Source organism: Leuresthes tenuis, unplaced genomic scaffold, assembly GCF_036924035.1.
Source record: "Leuresthes tenuis unplaced genomic scaffold, fLeuTen1.0.hap1 SCAF_21, whole genome shotgun sequence".
Taxonomy (NCBI): Eukaryota; Metazoa; Chordata; class Actinopteri; order Atheriniformes; family Atherinopsidae; genus Leuresthes; species Leuresthes tenuis.
The window spans coordinates 31877293-31899761 of NW_027325375.1; the positions used below are offsets into that span (position 1 = coordinate 31877293).

The 22469-nt window shown below is 44.9% G+C and overlaps 1 protein-coding gene and 3 non-coding genes across 4 annotated transcripts in view; 3 read left to right on the top strand and 1 right to left on the bottom strand.

Moving 5' to 3' along the window:
- Positions 1 to 2422: 2422 nt before the first annotated feature.
- On the top strand, positions 2423 to 2495 carry trnav-uac (transfer RNA valine (anticodon UAC)). Its single transcript has one exon. It is a non-coding gene; the product is annotated as a tRNA-Val (tRNA).
- Positions 2496 to 3185: 690 nt separating this feature from the next.
- trnaa-cgc (transfer RNA alanine (anticodon CGC)) lies at positions 3186 to 3257 on the bottom strand. Its single transcript has one exon. It is a non-coding gene; the product is annotated as a tRNA-Ala (tRNA).
- Positions 3258 to 3876: 619 nt separating this feature from the next.
- trnas-uga (transfer RNA serine (anticodon UGA)) lies at positions 3877 to 3958 on the top strand. The gene has a single exon. It is a non-coding gene; the product is annotated as a tRNA-Ser (tRNA).
- Positions 3959 to 8460: 4502 nt separating this feature from the next.
- The window catches only part of LOC140279806 (rap1 GTPase-activating protein 2-like), a 56576-nt gene continuing 42567 nt past the window's right edge, over positions 8461 to 22469 (top strand). Inside the window, exons 1-4 of the mRNA XM_072375003.1 lie at positions 8461 to 8597; positions 8808 to 8897; positions 10549 to 10902; positions 17704 to 17739. Coding sequence (XP_072231104.1) covers positions 10859 to 10902; positions 17704 to 17739 — 80 coding nt within the window. The 5' untranslated portion in view covers positions 8461 to 8597; positions 8808 to 8897; positions 10549 to 10858. The remainder of the gene's footprint in view (positions 8598 to 8807; positions 8898 to 10548; positions 10903 to 17703; positions 17740 to 22469) is intronic.

Genomic DNA, 22469 nt, shown 5'->3' on the forward strand with positions numbered 1-22469 from the left:
TAGTTCTGCAGCTTTCTGTAACCTTTAAAGTGTCCTGATCAACAGTTCTGCAGCTTTCTGTAACCTTTAAAGTGTCCTGATCAATAGTTCTGCAGCTTTCTGAAACCTTTAAAGTGTCCTGATCAATAGTTCTGCAGCTTTCTGTAACCTGTAAAGTGTCCTGATCAACAGTTCTGCAGCTTTCTGTAACCTTTAAAGTGTCCTGATCAACAGTTCTGCAGCTTTCTGAAGCCTTTAAAGTGTCCTGATCAACAGTTCTGCAGCTTTCTGAAGCTCTTTCAGTTTTTCTTTGGACATTTTCTGCTTTTTCCCTCATCTTCAGTCCTTGTTCCTGAGCATTTTCAGTGTTTTTTCTTTGTTCAGCCACTTAACTCTGAGCTATGAAGCATTCAGGCAGAAAAAAGGCTCCTAACTCAAGGGATGAACCAGTGTTGTGTCGACACAGAACAGACAACTTAGCAAAGAAGCCATTTTAAACTGGATCTTTAGGCACTTTGTTACCAGCAGCCTGTCACAAAGACACATCATTTGTTCCCATTTCTTTAGCTGCATCTATGAAAAACAGCAAAGAAAACACAGTTTGACAGACAGAAAATAGGATTTCTGCAGCAACAAGGTGATTCCCAAAGAGCTATTAGCTGAAAACTTGGCATATCTCAGCATGGTGTGCAGTGTGTCCTTAAAACATTTGAGGAAACTGGACAAGTGGAGGACAAAAGAAGAAGTGTCAGGCCTAAAAAACTATCTCCAGCAGATGAACAGGATCTGAAAGTGATGTCCTTAAGAAAGAGGAAAAAATCCAGCTGTGACCTGACAGGACCTGAGAGATGCATCTGGACCTTCAGCTGATCCATCTACTGTTGGCCCAAGCCTCATCAGAAATGGGCTCCATGGAAGGGTGGCTGTCAAGAAGCCGTTCTTAAGGAAGGGAAACAGGGAGAAAAGGCTGAGCTGTGCCAAATGACACAAGAAGTGGACTGAAAATCAGTGGCAACAGGTCTTATGGAGGGATGAATCCTCCCCAGAGCCCGGACCTCAACATTATTGAAGCAGTGTGGGATCATCTGACAGAGAACGGAACAAAAGGCAGCCCACATCCAAAGAAGAGCTTTGGGATGTCCTTCAAGAAGCCTGGAGAACTATTCCTGAAGACTCCTTAAAGAAATGACAGAAAGCTTGTCTCAGAGGGTTCAGGCTGTGTTGGAGAATAAAGGAGCTCAGACCAGAGATTCACTTTAAAGCTGCTGAGAACTGAGAAAAAACTCTGTTTCTGCCTCAGATTCTTCAGATTTTTTTTATTTTATTAAACAGAACTGTGTTTCAGATATTCAAACTGGTCCATTTTCAGTATTTTCCAGGAGATCTTCTGATTTAAATGCTTGTACTACAGGGACATCTCACCTGTTCAGGTAAAACATCGGCTGGTTTCCACACACATCATGAATGAATCTTTTCAAAAGCTGAAATGCATTCAGTTTCTTTCTGTGAACATGTTCCTCGGTTCCTGAACCCTCATTTGTTTACCGATATTTGACTTGCAAACGGCGCCAGTCACCGTGGGCGTGCAGCCGGACGCAGTTTGGAAGAAAAACCAACCCTAGAAACACTGATCTCTTTCATGTTGAAGGTGACTTCCTCCTCTGAGTCGCAGCGAAGCTTCCTGCTCTGCGTTTAACGGTCTTCTTCCATGAAGCCAGAACTTCATCTGTGGCTTATTGTTGGGACTTTATGGAGCTGCTTAGTTGTTGAATGGTTTGATGCCTGATCAGAAATGTAAAGCTGTGTCCTCTACTCAGCTTAAAGGTAGAAAGTTAAATAATTTCACTGATTTTAATTAGCTCCATCAGAAATAAGGAATTAATCTTCACATTTAACTGCTGACATCACAGTTTTGAACTTTACATTTAGATGTTATTAGAGGGGATTTTTGCTGTCTCGTCATCCAAAAATTAGATTTTTTCGAGTTTACGTTCAACAGTTAAACAATAAAAGGAATAAAGTTAATGATCTATGAATTAATTCAGGCTTTTCTTCACACATGAGTCAAAAACAGCATCCAGAGAAACAGAAAAGAGGAAATCAAAATAAAATGTAAGATTCATGAATACACTGAATTGATTAAGTAAAGAGATTTTTGTTTCTTTCCACTTCTTTCTTCAATCATAGAAAATAACAAACGCTTCACAAAATTAGACAGAAAAGGTGTGTTTAAGGGTTCCTGTTTGTTCAGGAAATAAGAAGAATCACACATACAGGTGAGCTTACCTGCAGGAGCCTCTCTCCTCTCTGGGATGGTGATGAAGTGAAGAAGGGTCGGCAGGAACATCCAGTGTCTCTGGTTTTAAAGCTCCGCCTACACCTGTACCTGTCGAGGTATGTTGTCTTTAATTTATTCACCTGTGGTGAGCTGTTCCGGCAGTGCGGTTCCATAGTGTAGCGGTTATCACGTCTGCTTTACACGCAGAAGGTCCTGGGTTCGAGCCCCAGTGGAACCAGAAATTTATGTTTTTCATTAGCGTAAAAGTGCTTTTTTTGCCAAATAACTGACAGAAAACGGTGTGACTTCATGAACAAATAATATACAAATGCAATGAAGAAGAACTAAGAAGTTTATATGGAAAAAAAAATTATATTTACGTTTTTACCACACGAACTTCCGAATAAAAGCAGCGAAAGTTGGATTTCTTCGTGTTTATTTCCTCATTGATAACAGATAGATAGATACTTTATTGATCCCGAAGAAATTTCAAGCATCCAGTAGCAAAAAGTAACAAAACATACATTCAACATACAACTGTAAATTATTTACAAATGTAAAGTGACCGTAGAAGTGGCGGAAGTACCATCACTGAGAGCTGTGGTACAGCCTGGTGGCCGGAGGGACAGAAGAGTTGTTTCGGCTGTTGGGGGAGCAGGACTGATATATATTAACATATCAACTGGTTTTCACACTGTTTGGTTTCTTACAGATGTCGATATTCTGTGAATTCGAACTGTTTTCCTTTGTCCTAAAATGATAAGATAATGTTTCGAGATAATGCGATTTGAAATGATTTTGTTGTTGCTCTTATTAACAAAGAATGGATATTTCGGTTATATTCTGGTTATATAACTGGGCCTGAGTCCCGCCATCACCAACGGTCAGCATCTTCCATCTTCGTTGTTCCGGACAAAAGAAGAATCAGTGGAGATGCCGGGGATTGAACCCGGGACCTCATACATGCGAAGCATGCGCTCTACCACTGAGCTACATCCCCTCACGTCACCGTCAGCTTACAAGACAAAATATTTATTCATACACATAGTTATTCTGTTACATGTTTATATGTTTGTATTATATATATGTCTAATATATATATGTATATATGATACGACCAATTAATTTGTGTATAACAGTAACAAAAGTATGTGTGGACAACGTAGCGGCCTGGGTTTAAAAATGAACTGTCCACTCCACTCCACGAGGTGGCGGTAATGTACCATTTCTTCCTGGTTCGCAAATACGAAAAATCTAATCAAAAACGAAGAAGAAGGAAACGAATTGGGTAAAATCACAAGAAAAAGTTCCCGTAAAGACTCTTCAACTGTTCCACCGGAAAACGGACGACCACAGAAATTTGAATTTCCTCGTGTTTATTTTACATCACGCACACTTACTTGACACGGCGACATTTGCGAAGGTGTCAACAACCCACAAAGTTTCCTTCGTAGCGATGCAGCAGTAACCCTAACCCTAACCCTAACCCTAACAGAACCCTAACCCTAACCCTAACCCTAACAGAACACTAACCCTAACAGAACCCTAACCCTAACCCTAACAGAACCCTAACCTAGGGTTAAACCACATGTTGTCCACTGAAACTGATGTGTGTATCAGCTGCGATGGCCGAGTGGTTAAGGCGTTGGACTTGAAATCCAATGGGGTCTCCCCGCGCAGGTTCGAACCCTGCTCGCAGCGAGTGGATATCACTTTTCACATTTTACAAATCAGTGAATATCAATGACGGTGTTTTGTTTTGTTTCGTAACGTTGGAGCAGAATCAGCAACACCATCTATTAATTCTAAAAAAGCTGATTGTCTCAGATTATGTTAAACATTGACATTATAAAGACATTATGTTGTTAGCCCGATTTTTTTCATTGGAAGCTCAGGAAAATATGACATGTTTCCGGATATCGGGGCTCGGCCTGACGGATTTCCTGCGGGAGCTCTGGCACTCCGAGTCCAGCGCTGCAATATACTTTACTTGTGACCACTAATAAATACTTTTTTAATAAACGATTTCTCCAGCTTATTCTTGAGCTTCCAATGAAAAAATCGGGCTAACAATGTCTATGATGTTAAACCTGTGTCCTGTGACCCTGTCTTGGGTGAAAAATTACATACTGGGTGGATTTTCCCTCGATATCAAAATGCATCTTACATTTTTCATGTTTCATCAGCATAAGTTTGTGGCTGCCAGTAGTTCTTCCCACAATTTAAAAGGTAACCCATTAAAATCAATGCTGTAAGGCTTACTGAGCACAACAAATGCTGGATGACATATCCAAGACACTTTTTCAGGGTCATACAGTCCCTAAACAGTAATTATTATGTATATATCTATTCTTTTCAATACTTTTACCGTTTTTATTTGATTTGAGATAACCTTGGAGTAAAAATGTGAGCTGCAAACAAGTCCGAACATTTCCTAACAAGGTCCTAACATTTCCTAACAAGGTCCGAACAAAGTCCGAACAAAGTCCTAACATTTCCTAACAAAGTCCGAACAAAGTCCGAACAAAGTCCTAACATTTCCTAACAAAGTCCGAACAAAGTCCGAACAAAGTCCTAACATTTCCTAACAAAGTCCGAACAAGTTCCTAACAATTCTTAACTGGTGAAATATCGCGTGAGCCCAAAGTCTCGCGAGATTAAGGCGGGAAAGACGGCAGCTCGATAACAACAGAGAAATATTGACGGGGATTCCACGTTCGGGCTTTTCAGGCACGTCAACACGTGCATCTGGCAAAAAGCCAGACTTTTGTGCCGCTTACGGATGTTCCCGTGGAAGAAACGCCGAAACTAATAAACTTGGAATAACATTTCACAAGTAAGAAGTTGTTTTATATTATTTAACTGTTATGAACGAGTTTAATTTGATGCATCTCTTAAGATAAGATAAATGAAACTAGCTTATTACTAGCTTACGTCAGGACAAGAAAACAGAAGATATTTTTGTTAGTGAGACATCAGTAAGATGATGAAAGTGACATTTGTCAATCAGCCACAGTATATAACTGTGCTCAGCAGGCCGTGTTATTCCTAAATTATCTATTAAATCAGTTTCACAGCACTAACATGAACTGCTAACGGAAGTTATGAACCTGAACTGTAGCTCCATAAGCAATAAGGAGTGAAACCATCACTTTTTAATTTTCCTGAACTAACACAACGCAGTGCCCACTAAATGATAATAAAATACATTATTAGAAGTTGTTCTTATTGAATTAACCCTGATAAAAACCTTTAAAAACATCAGTGTCCCCTCCCTGATGTTAAAATGCACAATTCTATTAACATAGAAGACATTCTGTTATTTTAAAACAGCGACGCATGATTGAGTTATCCTTAAATACCTGAAATCTTTGTCTAAATCACATTTCTAATGTATTTATGAAAACTAATCTATGTTGTATCACAAATATTTGAAGTTTAAATTAAACCAAACGGCTTGAAAATCGGTTAAAAAGTCTGAGTTGTGGTGATTTTAATGGTTGATAGACCTCTGGCTCGGTTGACTAATGCAGGAAATCCCCCGGCCCAAGATGGCGGCTGTGTTGACGTATCGTTCCAATGGACAGCAGCTTCAGAGACGGCGTCAGCCCCCACCACCCGGTCAGCCCCCACCACACGGGTCAGCCCCCACCACCCGGTCAGCCCCCACCACACAGTCAGCCCTGAACGCTGTAAAGGACAGAAAAAGGTTCCATAAGTTACATGAACAACTAGAAACGAGGCGTAATGTTGAAGCTTTAATGCAGTCGTCTGTTTCTCACTGAAAACTGTGATCGGCTGTAAACAGAACAGCTCTTTCCCAGCTCTTTCCCTGCTCTTTCCCTGCTCTTTCCCAGCTCTTTCCCTGCTCTTTCCCAGCTCTTTCCCAGCTCTTTCCCAGCTCTTTCCCTGCTCTTTCCCTGCTCTTTCCCAGCTCTTTCCCTGCTCTTTCCCAGCTCTTTCCCAGCTCTTTCCCTGCTCTTTCCCAGCTCTTTCCCTGCTCTTTCCCAGCTCTTTCCCAGCTCTTTCCCAGCTCTTTCCCTGCTCTTTCCCTGCTCTTTCCCAGCTCTTTCCCTGCTCTTTCCCAGCTCTTTCCCAGCTCTTTCCCTGCTCTTTCCCTGCTCTTTCCCTGCTCTTTCCCAGCTCTTTCCCTGCTCTTTCCCAGCTCTTTCCCTGCTCTTTCCCAGCTCTTTCCCAGCTCTTTCCCAGCTCTTTCCCAGCTCTTTCCCAGCTCTTTCCCAGCTCTTTCCCTGCTCTTTCCCTGCTCTTTCCCAGCTCTTTCCCAGCTCTTTCCCTGCTCTTTCCCAGCTCTTTCCCTGCTCTTTCCCAGCTCTTTCCCTGCTCTTTCCCTGCTCTTTCCCAGCTCTTTCCCAGCTCTTTCCCAGCTCTTTCCCAGCTCTTTCCCAGCTCTTTCCCTGCTCTTTCCCAGCTCTTTCCCAGCTCTTTCCCTGCTCTTTCCCTGCTCTTTCCCAGCTCTTTCCCTGCTCTTTCCCAGCTCTTTCCCTGCTCTTTCCCAGCTCTTTCCCAGCTCTTTCCCAGCTCTTTCCCAGCTCTTTCCCTGCTCTTTCCCAGCTCTTTCCCAGCTCTTTCCCTGCTCTTTCCCAGCTCTTTCCCTGCTCTTTCCCTGCTCTTTCCCAGCTCTTTCCCTGCTCTTTCCCAGCTCTTTCCCAGCTCTTTCCCTGCTCTTTCCCAGCTCTTTCCCAGCTCTTTCCCTGCTCTTTCCCAGCTCTTTCCCAGCTCTTTCCCAGCTCTTTCCCAGCTCTTTCCCTGCTCTTTCCCTGCTCTTTCCCAGCTCTTTCCCTGCTCTTTCCCAGCTCTTTCCCTGCTCTTTCCCTGCTCTTTCCCAGCTCTTTCCCAGCTCTTTCCCTGCTCTTTCCCAGCTCTTTCCCTGCTCTTTCCCAGCTCTTTCCCAGCTCTTTCCCAGCTCTTTCCCTGCTCTTTCCCAGCTCTTTCCCAGCTCTTTCCCTGCTCTTTCCCAGCTCTTTCCCTGCTCTTTCCCAGCTCTTTCCCAGCTCTTTCCCAGCTCTTTCCCAGCTCTTTCCCTGCTCTTTCCCAGCTCTTTCCCAGCTCTTTCCCTGCTCTTTCCCAGCTCTTTCCCTGCTCTTTCCCAGCTCTTTCCCTGCTCTTTCCCTGCTCTTTCCCAGCTCTTTCCCTGCTCTTTCCCTGCTCTTTCCCAGCTCTTTCCCAGCTCTTTCCCAGCTCTTTCCCAGCTCTTTCCCTGCTCTTTCCCAGCTCTTTCCCTGCTCTTTCCCTGCTCTTTCCCAGCTCTTTCCCTGCTCTTTCCCAGCTCTTTCCCTGCTCTTTCCCAGCTCTTTCCAAGCTCTTTCCCTGCTCTTTCCCAGCTCTTTGCCTGCTCTTTCCCAGCTCTTTCCCAGCCTGGCTGGTCGGACGCAGCATATGTACCGAGCCGTGTGACACCGCCTCGCTGCCAGCTTACTGGCGGGAGTCCCGGGCGCACCTGGTGCTGCTGAAGGACTCGAACATCGTGTCCGGATGATGAAGGCCAGGCTGCGCAGGAGGCCACCAACACACTCCTCTCTGACTTCAGAGGAGAAAAGCATCCATTCATTCACAGGAAACCTTCCCCAAACCTTAGTCCCAGTTCAGTCGCTGAACAAAGGGCAGCGGAAAGGAAACCGAGTCCCCACAAAGACTGAGATAAGAGTAATATCAGCGACTCAAACCCAAACAGGGAGATGACAGACTGTGTGAAGGCTTCTTATTGCAGAACAAACCCTGAACCTTCGTCACAGTTCATCCTGACAGCAGCGCGATTAAAACACAAACCTGAAAGACTTTCCTGCTCAGATCGGCTCCAGCCGAGGATCTGATGTGAGACACTTCTCTGTTTGGGATTAAATGCTCAACATTAACACGTTTGGACTGAAATAGAAGCCAGAAGCTCCTGTTTTTTGTTGTTTGTATTGACTTTGTGGATAAATAAAGTTGCATGAATCTGAATCTAATGAAGCAGCACATTTTCTTTCTTTATTAATTAGTAATCAATGATGCAGCTTTATTTAAACTGAATAAAGGGAGCGTTTGGTTCTGTTTTTACTCTGGTTGCAGTGACCTCTGTGAGCAGCAGAGGGCGCTGTTAGCAGGCTGGTGGGGGGGCTTATTGTGTATGAAGGGACGGCAGCTCACACTTTACTCAGATCCTGGTTCCCTTTATCCCCTCAGTGGTAATTTGATGTAAATGTATTCATCTGCTGAGCTGCTGAGGATTTTCCCACAGAAATCCACAGAGGAACAGAGCTCTGTGGTTTCAGACGCTCTCATCGAGCCATTTGTTGGGGTTTCCTTTACGGCCCAGACTCAGTTTTTGCTGCTTCGGCAGGTATTTTAATCTTTTAAAAGAGGCTTTTTTCTGTTGGTCCAGAAATGTTCCACCATAAGTCAACAGGGTGAAATATTAACCCTCTTTACCTTCAGTCTTATTTAAGTGCAGCTTACATTTTACCAGAGCTGTGGAAACATTTGGTCCAGGGCTGAGATGAACATTTACTGTCCAACTGAGGATCTGAATAATAACGCAGTTCTCCACCAGGTGATGAACATAACTCTGATGGAGAAGTGCAGAATACTGTGGCCTAAAGTGGGACTTTCCTCCTCCTCCAGGGCACGTTCATGCAGGCCTGTGAGTACGACCTATGAGTTCACGCTTTGACGTCCTGCTGAAAACTGAAAAAGGTTAACCGAAGGTCACCGTATTTAAAACCTGGTTTAGGTATGTTGTTATCAGAACGTATGTTTGTCACGTTGCTGTTTGGTTTCTGAGTCTTTGGTGAGGGCAGGTGTCCTGGGCAGGTGTCCTGGGCAGGTTTCCTGGGCAGGTGTCCTGGGCAGGTGTCCTGGGCAGGTGTCCTGGGCAGGTGTCCTGGGCAGGTGTCCTGGGCAGGTTTCCTGGGCAGGTGTCCTGGGCAGGTGTCCTGGGCAGGTGTCCTGGGCAGGTTTCCTAGGCAGGTGTCCTGGGCAGGTGTCCTAGGCAGGTGTCCTGGGCAGGTTTCCTGGGCAGGTGTCCTGGGCAGGTGTCCTGGGCAGGTTTCCTGGGCAGGTTTCCTGGGCAGGTGTCCTGGGCAGGTGTCCTGGGCAGGTGTCCTGGGCAGGTGTCCTGGGCAGGTGTCCTGGGCAGGTGTCCTGGGCAGGTGTCCTGGGAGTCTGGATCACACCGAGTCTCCATCTTCCCTCGTCAGAACACCCTCTGCAGGAGCTCCAGTCTTTGCCAGATATTTCACTTCCTAAGTGCTAACATGGCTTCCACCCATGTTCCCAGAGAACCTTTCTAAGCGTTTACCTCGTCTCTTGTCTTCCCGTCACCTGCTCTCCGAGCTCAGGTTAGGGTTAGGGTTAGATAGGGTTATATGAGCGCCATCGGATCGGTATATTGGCTAATTTACAATGAGACTGAGTTATTCAGCTCATGTAGACGCCTTAATCTGACTAAGAATTGGACCGGATTGGATTAAGACCCGAGATAACTCGATCCAAACGTGCACTGAACGTGCACGTAGACGACAGTGGATCGGATCGAGCGTTCTGAGCATGCTCCAGATTATTTCCTGCGATCGTCCCCCGGAAGTGGAAGGAGACGATATTACTGTTGTTGTCAGAAAGAAAGAAACAAGGCGATGGAGAACGTTGTGCATCTCTGTTCCATAACCAGCTCATCACAGATGGAGAGGGACGCAGCTTCATCTCGCTCTGCGTTCGCCATCTTTCTGAATGCCTGAGTTTGTTGTTGTTGGTGGTGAAGACGCCAACAGGAAGTGGCTCTATTAGCGATAGCTGAAATGGGGACAGCGCCACCTATGGTACCGGGGTATGACCTGCTTTGTGCCAGTGATTCCATTCATTCACCGCCATATATCCAAGGATAATTACCCTCAGATAAGGAGCAGAACCCAACTGTAGCTGTAATCCAGTTAATCACACCTGGAACACACCTGGAACACACCTGTCCCAAACATGATGGAGCCTGAACTGAGGGGTTCTGTGGATGTTGTGAGATGGAGGAAAATGACTTTAAAGTCCAGACCTGAATGTGACTTTAATCCCATCTGAACTGTTTGATTCATATTTTTACTCTGAGGAGCAGAGAGGGGCTCAGAGAGAGATGGGGGGGGGGTTCTTCAGGGTTGTTCACAGCGTTTGTTTGAGCTCTGAAAGTGCTGATTGTGTGTTTGAGTTCAGGCTGAGACATCATTACATAACATGAAATGCAGTAAACTGACAGGACTTTATCTCCATTCATTATGTATAAGTTTTCTGCTGCTGTTCTTCTTCATCAGAGCGGGTGGAGATGTGTTCCTCCACCCCTCCCTCCACCTCCTCCTCTCTGTGAACTGAAGTGTGAGATCGAGAGGACGAAGAGAAAGAAACATTAACGCAGGAGGAGGCACAGAGGGAGGGAAAGGGAAGAGGGAGGAGGCGAAGGAGCGTCTGGCTGGGATGAGAGTATTTATAGGTGGAGAGATGAGGAGGTAGACGGACCGCGAGGAGAGCTGGAGGGAGGCAGAGCTACAAAGACAGAGGGAGGAGGATCCCGACACAATAAGAAGAAAAGGAGCACAAAGAGGCGTAGAAGGGGAGCGGGACACCATGCTGAGGAGGAAGAGGAGTGTGTCGTTCGGAGGCTTCGGATGGTAAGAGTCTCTTTGTTTCCTTCTCAGAAACGCTCAAATGATCTCGTCTCACTTTCGGGGCTTTGAGTTCATTTCCAGCCTGGGCTGCACTGAAGTGACATCACTGTGACATCACGGTCGCAAGAGCCCCAAACGGCGTCCTTCCCAAAATCTGATGATTCAAATCAACCCTTTCTGTTCCGTGGCGGCGGACAGGCGGGAGGTTGACCTTTTCAGTGGGTTAGTTGGACAACTTCTGAGGCTTGTTTCCAGCCGACTGAGGGTGAACAAAAAACCTCCAGCTGCTGTAGTTAATCAACAACTTTCTGTGTTCTCAGGATTGTTGTAACTCTGGCGGTCTGCAGGTGTTACAGATGCTTTAACGGATTGTTCTGGGCCTTTCCCAGAGAAAAGACATTTCTTGCTTTGCTTTGTGTTTTAAATAAAAAGGGAAGATGGCTCAAAAACAAACCAAAACACATTTAAAACCCCAAATTACATATTTTTACAGACAGGAACAAAACTACTTAGCTTGGAGAAAATGTAGCAGTCTCCTCTAACCCTGTAAACATCTTATGGTTCAAGCTTTCTACCATGTTTTACTCCACTGAATAAAAAATGTTCTAAAAAGCCTAAAAAGCTGAGACTCGTGTCCAGAGAAAGGTTTAAAGCCAGCGTCTGTGATGGTATGGGGCTGCATCACTCAGTGGGTCTACATGTTTATGTTTATGCATTTAGCAGAAGCTTTTATCCAAAGTGACTTACAAATGAGGATATAACATTACAGCTAACATCAAAGCTAACGATAAGCTACATAGAAGGAAACCACGAGTCACTCTGTCAGAGGTGACAGTGACAGCTACAGTTGGGTTCTGCTCCTTATCTGAGGGTAATTATCCTTGGATATATGGCGGTGAATGAATGGAATCACTGGCACAAAGCAGGTCATACCCCGGTACCATAGGTGGCGCTGTCCCCATTTCAGCTATCGCTAATAGAGCCACTTCCTGTTGGCGTCTTCACCACCAACAACAACAAACTCAGGCATTCAGAAAGATGGCGAACGCAGAGCGAGATGAAGCTGCGTCCCTCTATATTTCGCATGTGACATAACCTCCGATGTTTCCGCAGACATTACCTCCGACGTTTCCGCAGACTTAACCTCCGATGTTTCCGCAGACTTAACCTCCGATGTTTCCGCAGACTTAACCTCCGATGTTTCCGCAGACTTAACCTCCGATGTTTCCGCAGACTTAACCTCCGATGTTTCCGCAGACTTAACCTCCGATGTTTCCACAGACATAACCTCCGATGTTTCCGCAGACATTACCTCCGACGTTTCCACAGACTTAACCTCCGATGTTTCCGCAGACATTACCTCCGACGTTTCCACAGACTTAACCTCCGATGTTTCAGCAGACATCACCTCCGATGTTTCCGCAGACTTAACCTCCGATGTTTCCGCAGACATAACCTCCGATGTTTCCGCAGACATCACCTCCGATGTTTCCACAGACTTAACCTCCGATGTTTCCGCAGACATTACCTCCGATGTTTCCGCAGACTTAACCTCCGATGTTTCCACAGACTTAACCTCCGATGTTTCAGCAGACATCACCTCCGATGTTTCAGCAGACATCACCTCCGACGTTTCCACAGACTTAACCTCCGATGTTTCCGTAGACATCACCTCCGATTTTTCCACAGACTTAACCTCCGATGTTTCCACAGACTTAACCTCCGATGTTTCAGCAGACATCACCTCCGATGTTTCCGCAGACTTAACCTCCGATGTTTCCGCAGACTTAACCTCCGATGTTTCCACAGACATAACCTCCGATGTTTCAGCAGACATCACCTCCGACGTTTCCGCAGACATCACCTCCGATGTTTCCGTAGACATTACCTCCGACGTTTCCGCAGACATCACCTCCGATGTTTCGGCAGACATAACCTCCGATGTTTCCGCAGACATAACCTCCGATGTTTCCGCAGACTTAACCTCCGATGTTTCCGCAGACTTAACCTCCGATGTTTCCACAGACATAACCTCCGATGTTTCCACAGACATCACCTCCGATGTTTCCGCAGACATTACCTCCGATGTTTCCACAGACATCACCTCCGATGTTTCCGCAGACATAACCTCCGATGTTTCCACAGACATAACCTCCGATGTTTCCACAGACATCACCTCCGATGTTTCCGCAGACATAACCTCCGACGTTTCCTCCGATGTTTCCGCAGACATAACCTCCGACGTTTCCTCCGATGTTTCCACAGACATAACCTCCGACGTTTCCTCCGATGTTTCCGAAGACATAACCTCCGATGTTTCCACAGACATAACCTCCGACGTTTCCTCCGACGTTTCCGCAGACATAACCTCCGACGTTTCCGCAGACATAACCTCCGACGTTTCCGCAGACATAACCTCCGACGTTTCCTCCGACGTTTCCGCAGACATAACCTCCGACGTTTCCGCAGACATAACCTCCGATGTTTCCGCAGACATAACCTCCGACGTTTCCTCCGACGTTTCCGCAGACATAACCTCCGACGTTTCCTCCGACGTTTCCGCAGACATAACCTCCGATGTTTCCGCAGACATAACCTCCGACGTTTCCTCCGATGTTTCCACAGACATAACCTCCGACGTTTCCTCCGATGTTTCCGCAGACATAACCTCCGATGTTTCAGCAGACATAACCTCCGATATTTCAGCAGACATTACCTACGATGTTTCTGCAGACATAACCTCCGACGTTTCCTCCGATGTTTCCACAGACATAACCTCCGACGTTTCCTCCGATGTTTCCGCAGACATAACCTCCGACGTTTCCTCCGATGTTTCCGCAGACATAACCTACGATGTTTCCACAGACATAACCTCCGACGTTTCCTCCGATGTTTCCGCAGACATAACCTCCGATATTTCAGCAGACATTACCTACGATGTTTCCACAGACATAACCTCCGACGTTTCCTCCGATGTTTCCACAGACATAACCTCCGACGTTTCCTCCGATGTTTCCGCAGACATAACCTCCGATGTTTCAGCAGACATAACCTCCGATATTTCAGCAGACATTACCTACGATGTTTCTGCAGACATAACCTCCGACGTTTCCTCCGATGTTTCCACAGACATAACCTCCGACGTTTCCTCCGATGTTTCCGCAGACATAACCTCCGACGTTTCCTCCGATGTTTCCGCAGACATAACCTACGATGTTTCCACAGACATAACCTCCGACGTTTCCTCCGATGTTTCCGCAGACATAACCTCCGATATTTCAGCAGACATTACCTACGATGTTTCAGCAGACATAACCTCCGATGTTTCCGCAGACATAACCTCCGACGTTTCCGTAGACATAACCTCCGATGTTTCCGTAGACATAACCTCCGATGTTTCCGTAGACATTACCTCCGATGTTTCCGCAGACATAACCTCCGATGTTTCTGCAGACATCACACACAGATTTCAGCCTTTCTGACTCGTTGGTGCTGCATCAGCGACTTCTCTCTCAGATGTCTGGTTGGGATGTGGATGAGTGAGAGGAAGGAATGTAAAGTAGCTCTTCTCTGTCATTCTGGTTCAAGTAAATCTGAGAACAAACTGTGTTCAGACTCTTAAACAAACCTCCTTTTCAATCATTCACTCCCTCTAATCTGTTTAACTTCCTCTCCTCCTCCACATTTTACTTTTCCTCCACCTTTTGTCTTTTTCATGCTTTCTTTTTTCCTTCCACACTGCCTTTGCTCTCACACATTCAGTCCTTTCTCTTTATTAGCTTGTCTTCCTCCATCTTTCCTCCTGTTTCTACATGTGGGCACTCTGGCTTTCAATTTATCCCTAAAGTTTAACCTCCTCTCTTTGCTTCCATTAGCTCCTTCTCTTTATCCTTAATTGATATCATAACTCTTTCCTTCTAACCTCGTGGTTTTGCTTGTCATCGTCCTTGTTTTCTTTAACTCTTCTTCACGTCTTTACAGAAAACCTTCAGTACCTCCTCCTGCTCCGCTCTTCCTCCTCTTTCGTCTCTGTTCATAAAACAATAACAGATGGCACACCCTCACAGATTTCCTCATCATCTCTCCGTCCGCCCGGTGTTTAGACTGAGCCGACTAATAGAGTTGCAGTATTTAATAATTCAAGAGCAGCTGCAGCAGCAGTTTATAATAAAGCCTCCACTTTAGCTTCGTTTCAATCAGAAATGTTGATTCAGCCGACATGAAAGGAAACTGTTGGTAGTAATAAAGATCCAATGTTACAACTCAAGCTTTCTTTTAGCATTTCATATAGATGCTAAAAGGAGGAGGTTCTGGTACCGTTCTTTGTCTCAGGTCCAATCCTTGAACTTTCTGCAGAACATCAGCCTGTTTTCTTAAAGAGAAGCAGCTTCTTTGCTGCCCTTCTTGACACCAAATCATCCAAAACTCCCCTCACCATTCCTGAACCTTCACTGAGCTCATTGCTATTATTGACAGTTTTCTCTCTCCTCTCTAACTTTTATAAAATTTGACCCGTTAGTTTTTGTGCAATCTTGCTAACTCTAGAATACTTTGGTATCCAGAGGAGTTCCTGGTGGACTCAATGACTGCAAGGTGCCCAGGTCCTGTGGCTGCAGAACCAGCCCAGATCATCAGCCCTCCACCACCGTGCTTGACAGCTGCTATGAGGTGTTTGTGCTGATCTGCTGTGTTTGGTTTCCTCCAAACGTGCTGCTGTGCATTAGGACCAAACATCTCCACTTTGCTCTGGTCTGTCCAAAGGACATTGTTCCAGAAGTCTTGAGCTTTGTTCAGATGCAGCTTTGCAAACCTAAGCTGTGCTGCCATGTTCTTTTTAGAGAGAAGAGGCTTTCTCCTGCAGCCCTTCCAAACAAGCCATCCTTGTTCAGTCTTTTTCTAACTGTGCTGTCATGACCTTTAACCTTTAGCATGCTAACTGAGGCCTGTAGAGTCTGAGATGTAGCTCTGGGCTTTTTCACCTTGGGGTGACCTTTGACCTTTAACATGCTAACTGAGGCCTGTAGAGTCTGAGATGTAGCTCTGGGCTTTTTCACCTTGGGGTGACCTTTAACCTTTAACATGCTAACTGAGGCCTGTAGAGTCTGAGATGTAGCTCTGGGCTTTTTCACCTTGGGGTGACCTTTAACCTTTAACATGCTAACTGAGGCCTGTGGAGTCTGAGATGTAGCTCTGGGCTTCTTCACCTTGGGGTGACCTTTAACCTTTAGCATGCTAACTGAGGCCTGTAGAGTCTGAGATGTAGCTCTGGGCTTTTTCACCTTGGGGTGACCTTTAACCTTTAACATGCTAACTGAGGCCTGTAGACTCTGAGATGTAGCTCTGGGCTTTTTCACCTTGGGGTGACCTTTAACCTTTAGCATGCTAACTGAGGCCTGTAGAGTCTGAGATGTAGCTCTGGGCTTCTTCACCTTGGGGTGACCTTTAACCTTTAACATGCTAACTGAGGCCTGTAGAGTCTGAGATGTAGCTCTGGGCTTTTTCACCTTGGGGTAAAAGAAGCTTTTCTTTCAGTTTGTCGTTTAAAGAGTAAAATACTGAAAATATTTGACAATGTTTTCATAATTTTTCTACAAATTTCTTTAAATGCGAAAGCTATGATTTTACTGCTAATCTTTACACTCTTTGTATTATTTTCTTTGTTTTACTTCTTTTAAAAAGCCTCAAAAGGAAAAAGTTTCCTTCACAAAGTTATTTTAACATAATTTTCTCTCTTTTTCTTAATAAATTGATTTCAGTTGGTTTTGTGGTGTTTATTTAATTAAATGTGGTCCATGTTTGATATGTGCGGTTTGTAGCATAAATATTTAACAAATAACTTCAACAATGACCTCATCTTTCACTCACCTGGTCGGAAACTCGGCAGCGTACTTTCAGGCTGTGTCGTGATCTGTGGAGCAGATTCAGTTATTTATGACCGTTGGGAGTTGAATTTTCAGAGTCATCATACATATTCAGGCTTTTAAGGTGAACGCCTCCTCACTTTTCATTTCTCCTCCTCCGGCATCACGATAACCTGTGAATACTTCGAAGGGAGTTTGATATCTGAAGTTTGTTCTGATAGTTTTGTTCAATTAAATACAAAAAAGGAATTATGGTAAATTAAAATGAGAAAACGGACGTAACAGGAGAAAATTTAAAAATCTTTGCAAATAAATACAAATTTTAAATAAAAACAAATGTTTTGAAAGCTTTTCTTTCAATATTTTACACCTTTATTTGTTTGTATGATTTCACTTTATTTATTCTAGTTATTTCTTGGTTTGTTCTCTTCTTCACTGATTGATTTATTCATATTTAATTCTGTTTTCTCTGTTTGTCCCAATGCTTTAAAAACATGTTTACACATCATTACAGGTTTGCCATAAAAGTCTTTTGAAATAAAAAAATATGAGTTTGGTTCCCCTTGTGTGATTTTAGGTGATTATTTCTGGACTGTTGGACTAAAGGAGCAGTTTTATGGACTCTGTAAAAGATTTCTCACACTTTTCTGACATGTAACGGTTAGAAAACAACCTCCAGATTATTCACTGGTGAAACCCTACAAATGATCCACTTTGTTAATGTTGATCCAGTCACTCGTGTTGTTTTATGGTGCTTTCAGCTTCCAGCAGCATGTGTGATATAATGGTTCTGCTTTAATAAACGGGCGTTTTACACCTGCCTCCGTCACACTCTCAGGTTACTGAGGTTAATAGAGAATGCAGTTATAAATCTGTGAGGCTGTAATGTTCGGCCTGTTATCGGAGCTTGTATTAACAGCATGTTCTCTCTGTGTCTCTGCAGGATTGATAAGTCGACAGTCAGCGCTCTGAGAGCTCGGTGAGTAACGCAGCTGTCACACGTGGAAAATCACTCTCAGTCTATGTGGAACCAGACTTTCTACAACATCAGAGTCACTGAATCATGCCTGAAGCTGTTATTCAGCCTCTAATTTACAGCTCAGATCAGCTGCAGGTGATCCATCTGATGCAGATGTTTTCATCAGATCTATTTCTTTTAAAATAATCAAGTTAAATCCTGCTTCAGCTTGAGTCATAGTGTTTTACACTCTATTTAGTTTTTAAGCATCAGGTCTTACCTTAAAATAGAGCCTCTCAGAACATCTGCCACATGTTACACATGCACCTAGTCTTTCTTACACCCCTCTGACCTCGACTAAGAAAAACAAACCTTGAGCCTCCTGTAATCAATAACAGGATCAATATCCAGACTGCCTTCTTATGGTAAAATACCATGTTCATACACATCTGGATGAAACTCTTTTAAATGACAGCCTTGATAATATTAACTTGCTAGAAACCTGGGTGTCATGATTGATGACCAACTAACCTTCAAAGATCCCGTTACCTCGGTTACTCGTTCTTTGCATTACTAAACATAAGAAAGATCAGACCATACCTGACCCAACATGCCCCCCAGCTCCTGCTGCAGGCCATGGTCATCTCCCACCTTGACTCCTGCAACTCTCTCCTAACTGGTCTCCTAACTGGTTTCCTAACTGGTCTCCTAACTGGTTTCCTAACTGCTCTCCTAACTGGTTTCCTAACTGGTCTCCTAACTGGTTTCCTAACTGGTCTCCTAACTGGTTTCCTAACTGCTCTCCTAACTGCTCTCCTAACTGGTCTCCTAACTGGTTTCCTAACTGGTCTCCTAACTGGTCTCCTAACTGGTTTCCTAACTGGTCTCCTAACTGGTTTCCTAACTGGTCTCCTAACTGCTCTCCTAACTGCTCTCCTAACTGCTCTCCTAACTGGTTTCCTAACTGGTTTCCTAACTGGTTTCCTAACTGCTCTCCTAACTGGTCTCCTAACTGGTTTCCTAACTGGTCTCCTAACTGGTTTCCTAACTGGTCTCCTAACTGGTTTCCTAACTGCTCTCCTAACTGGTTTCCTAACTGGTCTCCTAACTGGTTTCCTAACTGGTCTCCTAACTGGTTTCCTAACTGCTCTCCTAACTGCTCTCCTAACTGGTCTCCTAACTGGTTTCCTAACTGGTCTCCTAACTGGTCTCCTAACTGGTTTCCTAACTGGTCTCCTAACTGGTTTCCTAACTGGTCTCCTAACTGCTCTCCTAACTGCTCTCCTAACTGCTCTCCTAACTGGTTTCCTAACTGGTTTCCTAACTGGTTTCCTAACTGGTCTCCTAACTGGTTTCCTAACTGGTCTCCTAACTGGTTTCCTAACTGCTCTCCTAACTGCTCTCCTAACTGCTCTCCTAACTGGTTTCCTAACTGGTTTCCTAACTGGTCTCCTAACTGGTCTCCTAACTGGTTTCCTAACTGGTTTCCTAACTGGTCTCCTAACTGGTCTCCTAACTGGTTTCCTAACTGGTTTCCTAACTGGTCTCCTAACTGGTCTCCTAACTGGTTTCCTAACTGGTCTCCTAACTGGTCTCCTAACTGGTCTCCTAACTGGTCTCCTAACTGGTTTCCTAACTGGTTTCCTAACTGGTCTCCTAACTGGTCTCCTAACTGGTTTCCTAACTGGTCTCCTAACTGGTCTCCTAACTGGTCTCCTAACTGGTCTCCTAACTGGTTTCCTAACTGGTCTCCTAACTGGTCTCCTAACTGGTCTCCTAACTGGTCTCCTGACTGGTCTCCTAACTGGTCTCCTAACTGGTTTCCTAACTGGTCTCCTAACTGGTTTCCTAACTGGTTTCCTAACTGGTCTCCTAACTGGTCTCCTAACTGGTCTCCTAACTGGTTTCCTAACTGGTCTCCTAACTGGTCTCCTAACTGGTTTCCAGCCTGTGAAACCTCTGCAGATGGTCCAGAACGCGGCGGTGCGTCTGGTCTTGGATCAGCCTAAAAGAACACGCCCCCCCTCTGTTCATTGAGCTCCTCTGGCTGCCCTTAGCATCAGATCCAAGTCCCTGATGTTAGCTACAAAGAGCTTAATGGAACGGCTCCATCTACTTGAATGCTCTTGCAAAGGCTTCTGTCCCAACTGGGTCCCTCCGTTGGTCCCAGGATTGTCGTCTAGCAGCTCCTACACCACGCCTAAGACAATCCAAACTCTGTTCATGTGTCGTCCCACGATGGTGGAATGACCTACCGAGCGCTACCAGAACAGGGGCGTCCCTGTCTATCTTCAAGAAGCTCCTGAAAACCCAGCTCTTCAGAGAGCATCTCCTATCCCAGCACTTACCTTGTACTTCCCTCCCCCCTCTATCTCTGCTCTTTATCTTTCTGCTCTTCCTTCTATGCCTGCACCCTATCTCTACTCTGTCCCCTCTGACAGAGTCGGACTCCTGGGTTCCTTCTATGGAGCTTATTGTTAGCTTTTTATAAAGCTGTTATATCTTCATTTGTAAGTCACTTTGGATAAAAACGTCTGATAAATACAGAAACATAAACAATCAGTCAGGATTCAGAGCCAATCAAAGCACCGAAACAACTCCAAATTAATCAGTGACCTAAAGGTCTTAGTTTCAGTTCTGATCTCACTGCTGATCGTGACATTTTGATCCAAACCCTCATTGGTTCAGTTGGTTTAACAGGTCAGATCAGTTTTCATGTTTCAACAGCTGGTTTAAAATCGAGAGAAAGGAAAATTCTCTCTGGAGTTCCACAGGGTTCAGTTGTTGGCCCACTTCTCTTTAACCTTTACGTGGGAATCAGAACATAACTGATCGTTCTTCTTTCTTGTACGTTTGTTTTTCCTCTGGTGGCATCAGCTCTGTCAGAAAGCTGCTAAACTGGAGGGATTTTAAGTTCAATTCTGTGAATATTTATCTCTGAGTGAGCGGGTCGGAAACTTTGGCATCATATTGGACTCTGATCTCAGTTAAATCACATCATCAGCATCACCAGAACTGCTGTTTATCACTTAAGAAAATATCAAAAGGTAGAACATTTTATCCCAAACTGGAACCTTTTACATTCATATCGAGCAGGTTGGTGAGTTTTCATCTGCAGGATGACTTCAACTGATGAGGAAAACAGCAGCCAGAGTTCCTACACCAACACAGGCATTTGAACACATCACTGCAGTGGTTAAGTCTCTTCACTGGTTCCCTGTTCAACACAGAATCAGGTTTAAAATCCTCCAAATGTTCCCTAAAGCTCTTCATGGTTCAGACCTTCAAACCTGTGATGTATATATGTTTGTTTAAGTGTGAATATATTATGCAGTAAAGTGCTTTTTTTCTCAAGTTTTGTCTTTCTGTGTTCAGCAAATGGAGTTTATGTGTAATTAAATTTGCTCTGCAGATATATTTGTGATATAAGTCCCGCTCCCTTGATTAAAAACAACAAAAAAACAGACACAAAAGTGGTACAGAAATGAAAAAATAGTTGTGGTTTAATTCGTGACTCCATCTGGGTCCTGGTGGGTAATAGCTATGATGAGGCGGCTGGGGCTCAGGAGGTGGATGGTTTGAGGAAAGATACCTGACCCTACTTTACATGAAAGTTTGTATATGATGGACAGTAGTTCTGTTGAGGTTAGGAATTATGTGAGAATGTATCAGTTCAGCTTTAAGTCCAGTATCTGTTCTCTCTGAGATGGACTTCTTTGACACAAGGCACTCTCTTGGTTTGGCTCTTGCTGTACCTCCTTTAAAAGGGCTATCATGGAGAAAATCTGCATCCCATCGCCTCCCTGGAGGAGTACCCCAGGGGTCAACACTCGGGCCCCTCTCTTTGGAAAGATAAACCATTTCCCTGGATCCAGTCATCTGTCTACATGCTTATGTCTAGCAGGTCTCCCAACAGTGAACCCCCACAGATGGCCCAGAACCCAGTGGAGCGTCTGCTGTTCCGTCAACTTAAACGTCACATGACCCTCCTCTCCTCATGGACCTCCACCGGCTGCCCATGGCTGCCTGATCAGATCCAGTCTGATGCTGCCTGCAGAGAGACTTCTGGGTCTGCAGCAGCTGTTTAAACTCATACAGGCTGATGCTCCTTCTGGACCTCTGTGTTCCTCTCAGGAACCCCGTCTGGTTCCTCTCAGGAACCCCGTCTGGTTCCTCTCAGGAACCCCGTCTGGTTCCTCTCAGGAACCACGTCTGTTTCTGCCATCCCAGGATGGTGGAACCAGCTTCCTGATGCTATCAGAGCAGGACTCCCCTCTTCTACTCCTCTCACTAACACAGTCATTTTGGACTTCTGGACCTCTTCTACTTGGACTCTGTCATTTAAATTGATTTAGTTCTTACTGCTGACTCCATCCATCCATCCATCCATCCATCATCAATCCATCATCCATCCATCCATCCAACCATCCATCCAACCATCCATAATCCATCCATCCATCCATCCATCCATCCATCATCAATCCATCATCCATCCATCCATCCATCCATCCATCATCAATCCATCATCCATCCATCCATCCATCCATCCATCCATCCATCCATCCATCCATCCAACCATCCATAATCCATCCATCCAACCATCAATCCATCCATCCATCCATCCATCCATCCATCCATCCAACCATCCATCCATCCATCCATCCATCATCAATCCATCATCCATCCATCCATCCCTCCATCCATCCCTCCATCCATCCATTTTCTATACCTGGTTAATCCTTCGGTCGGGT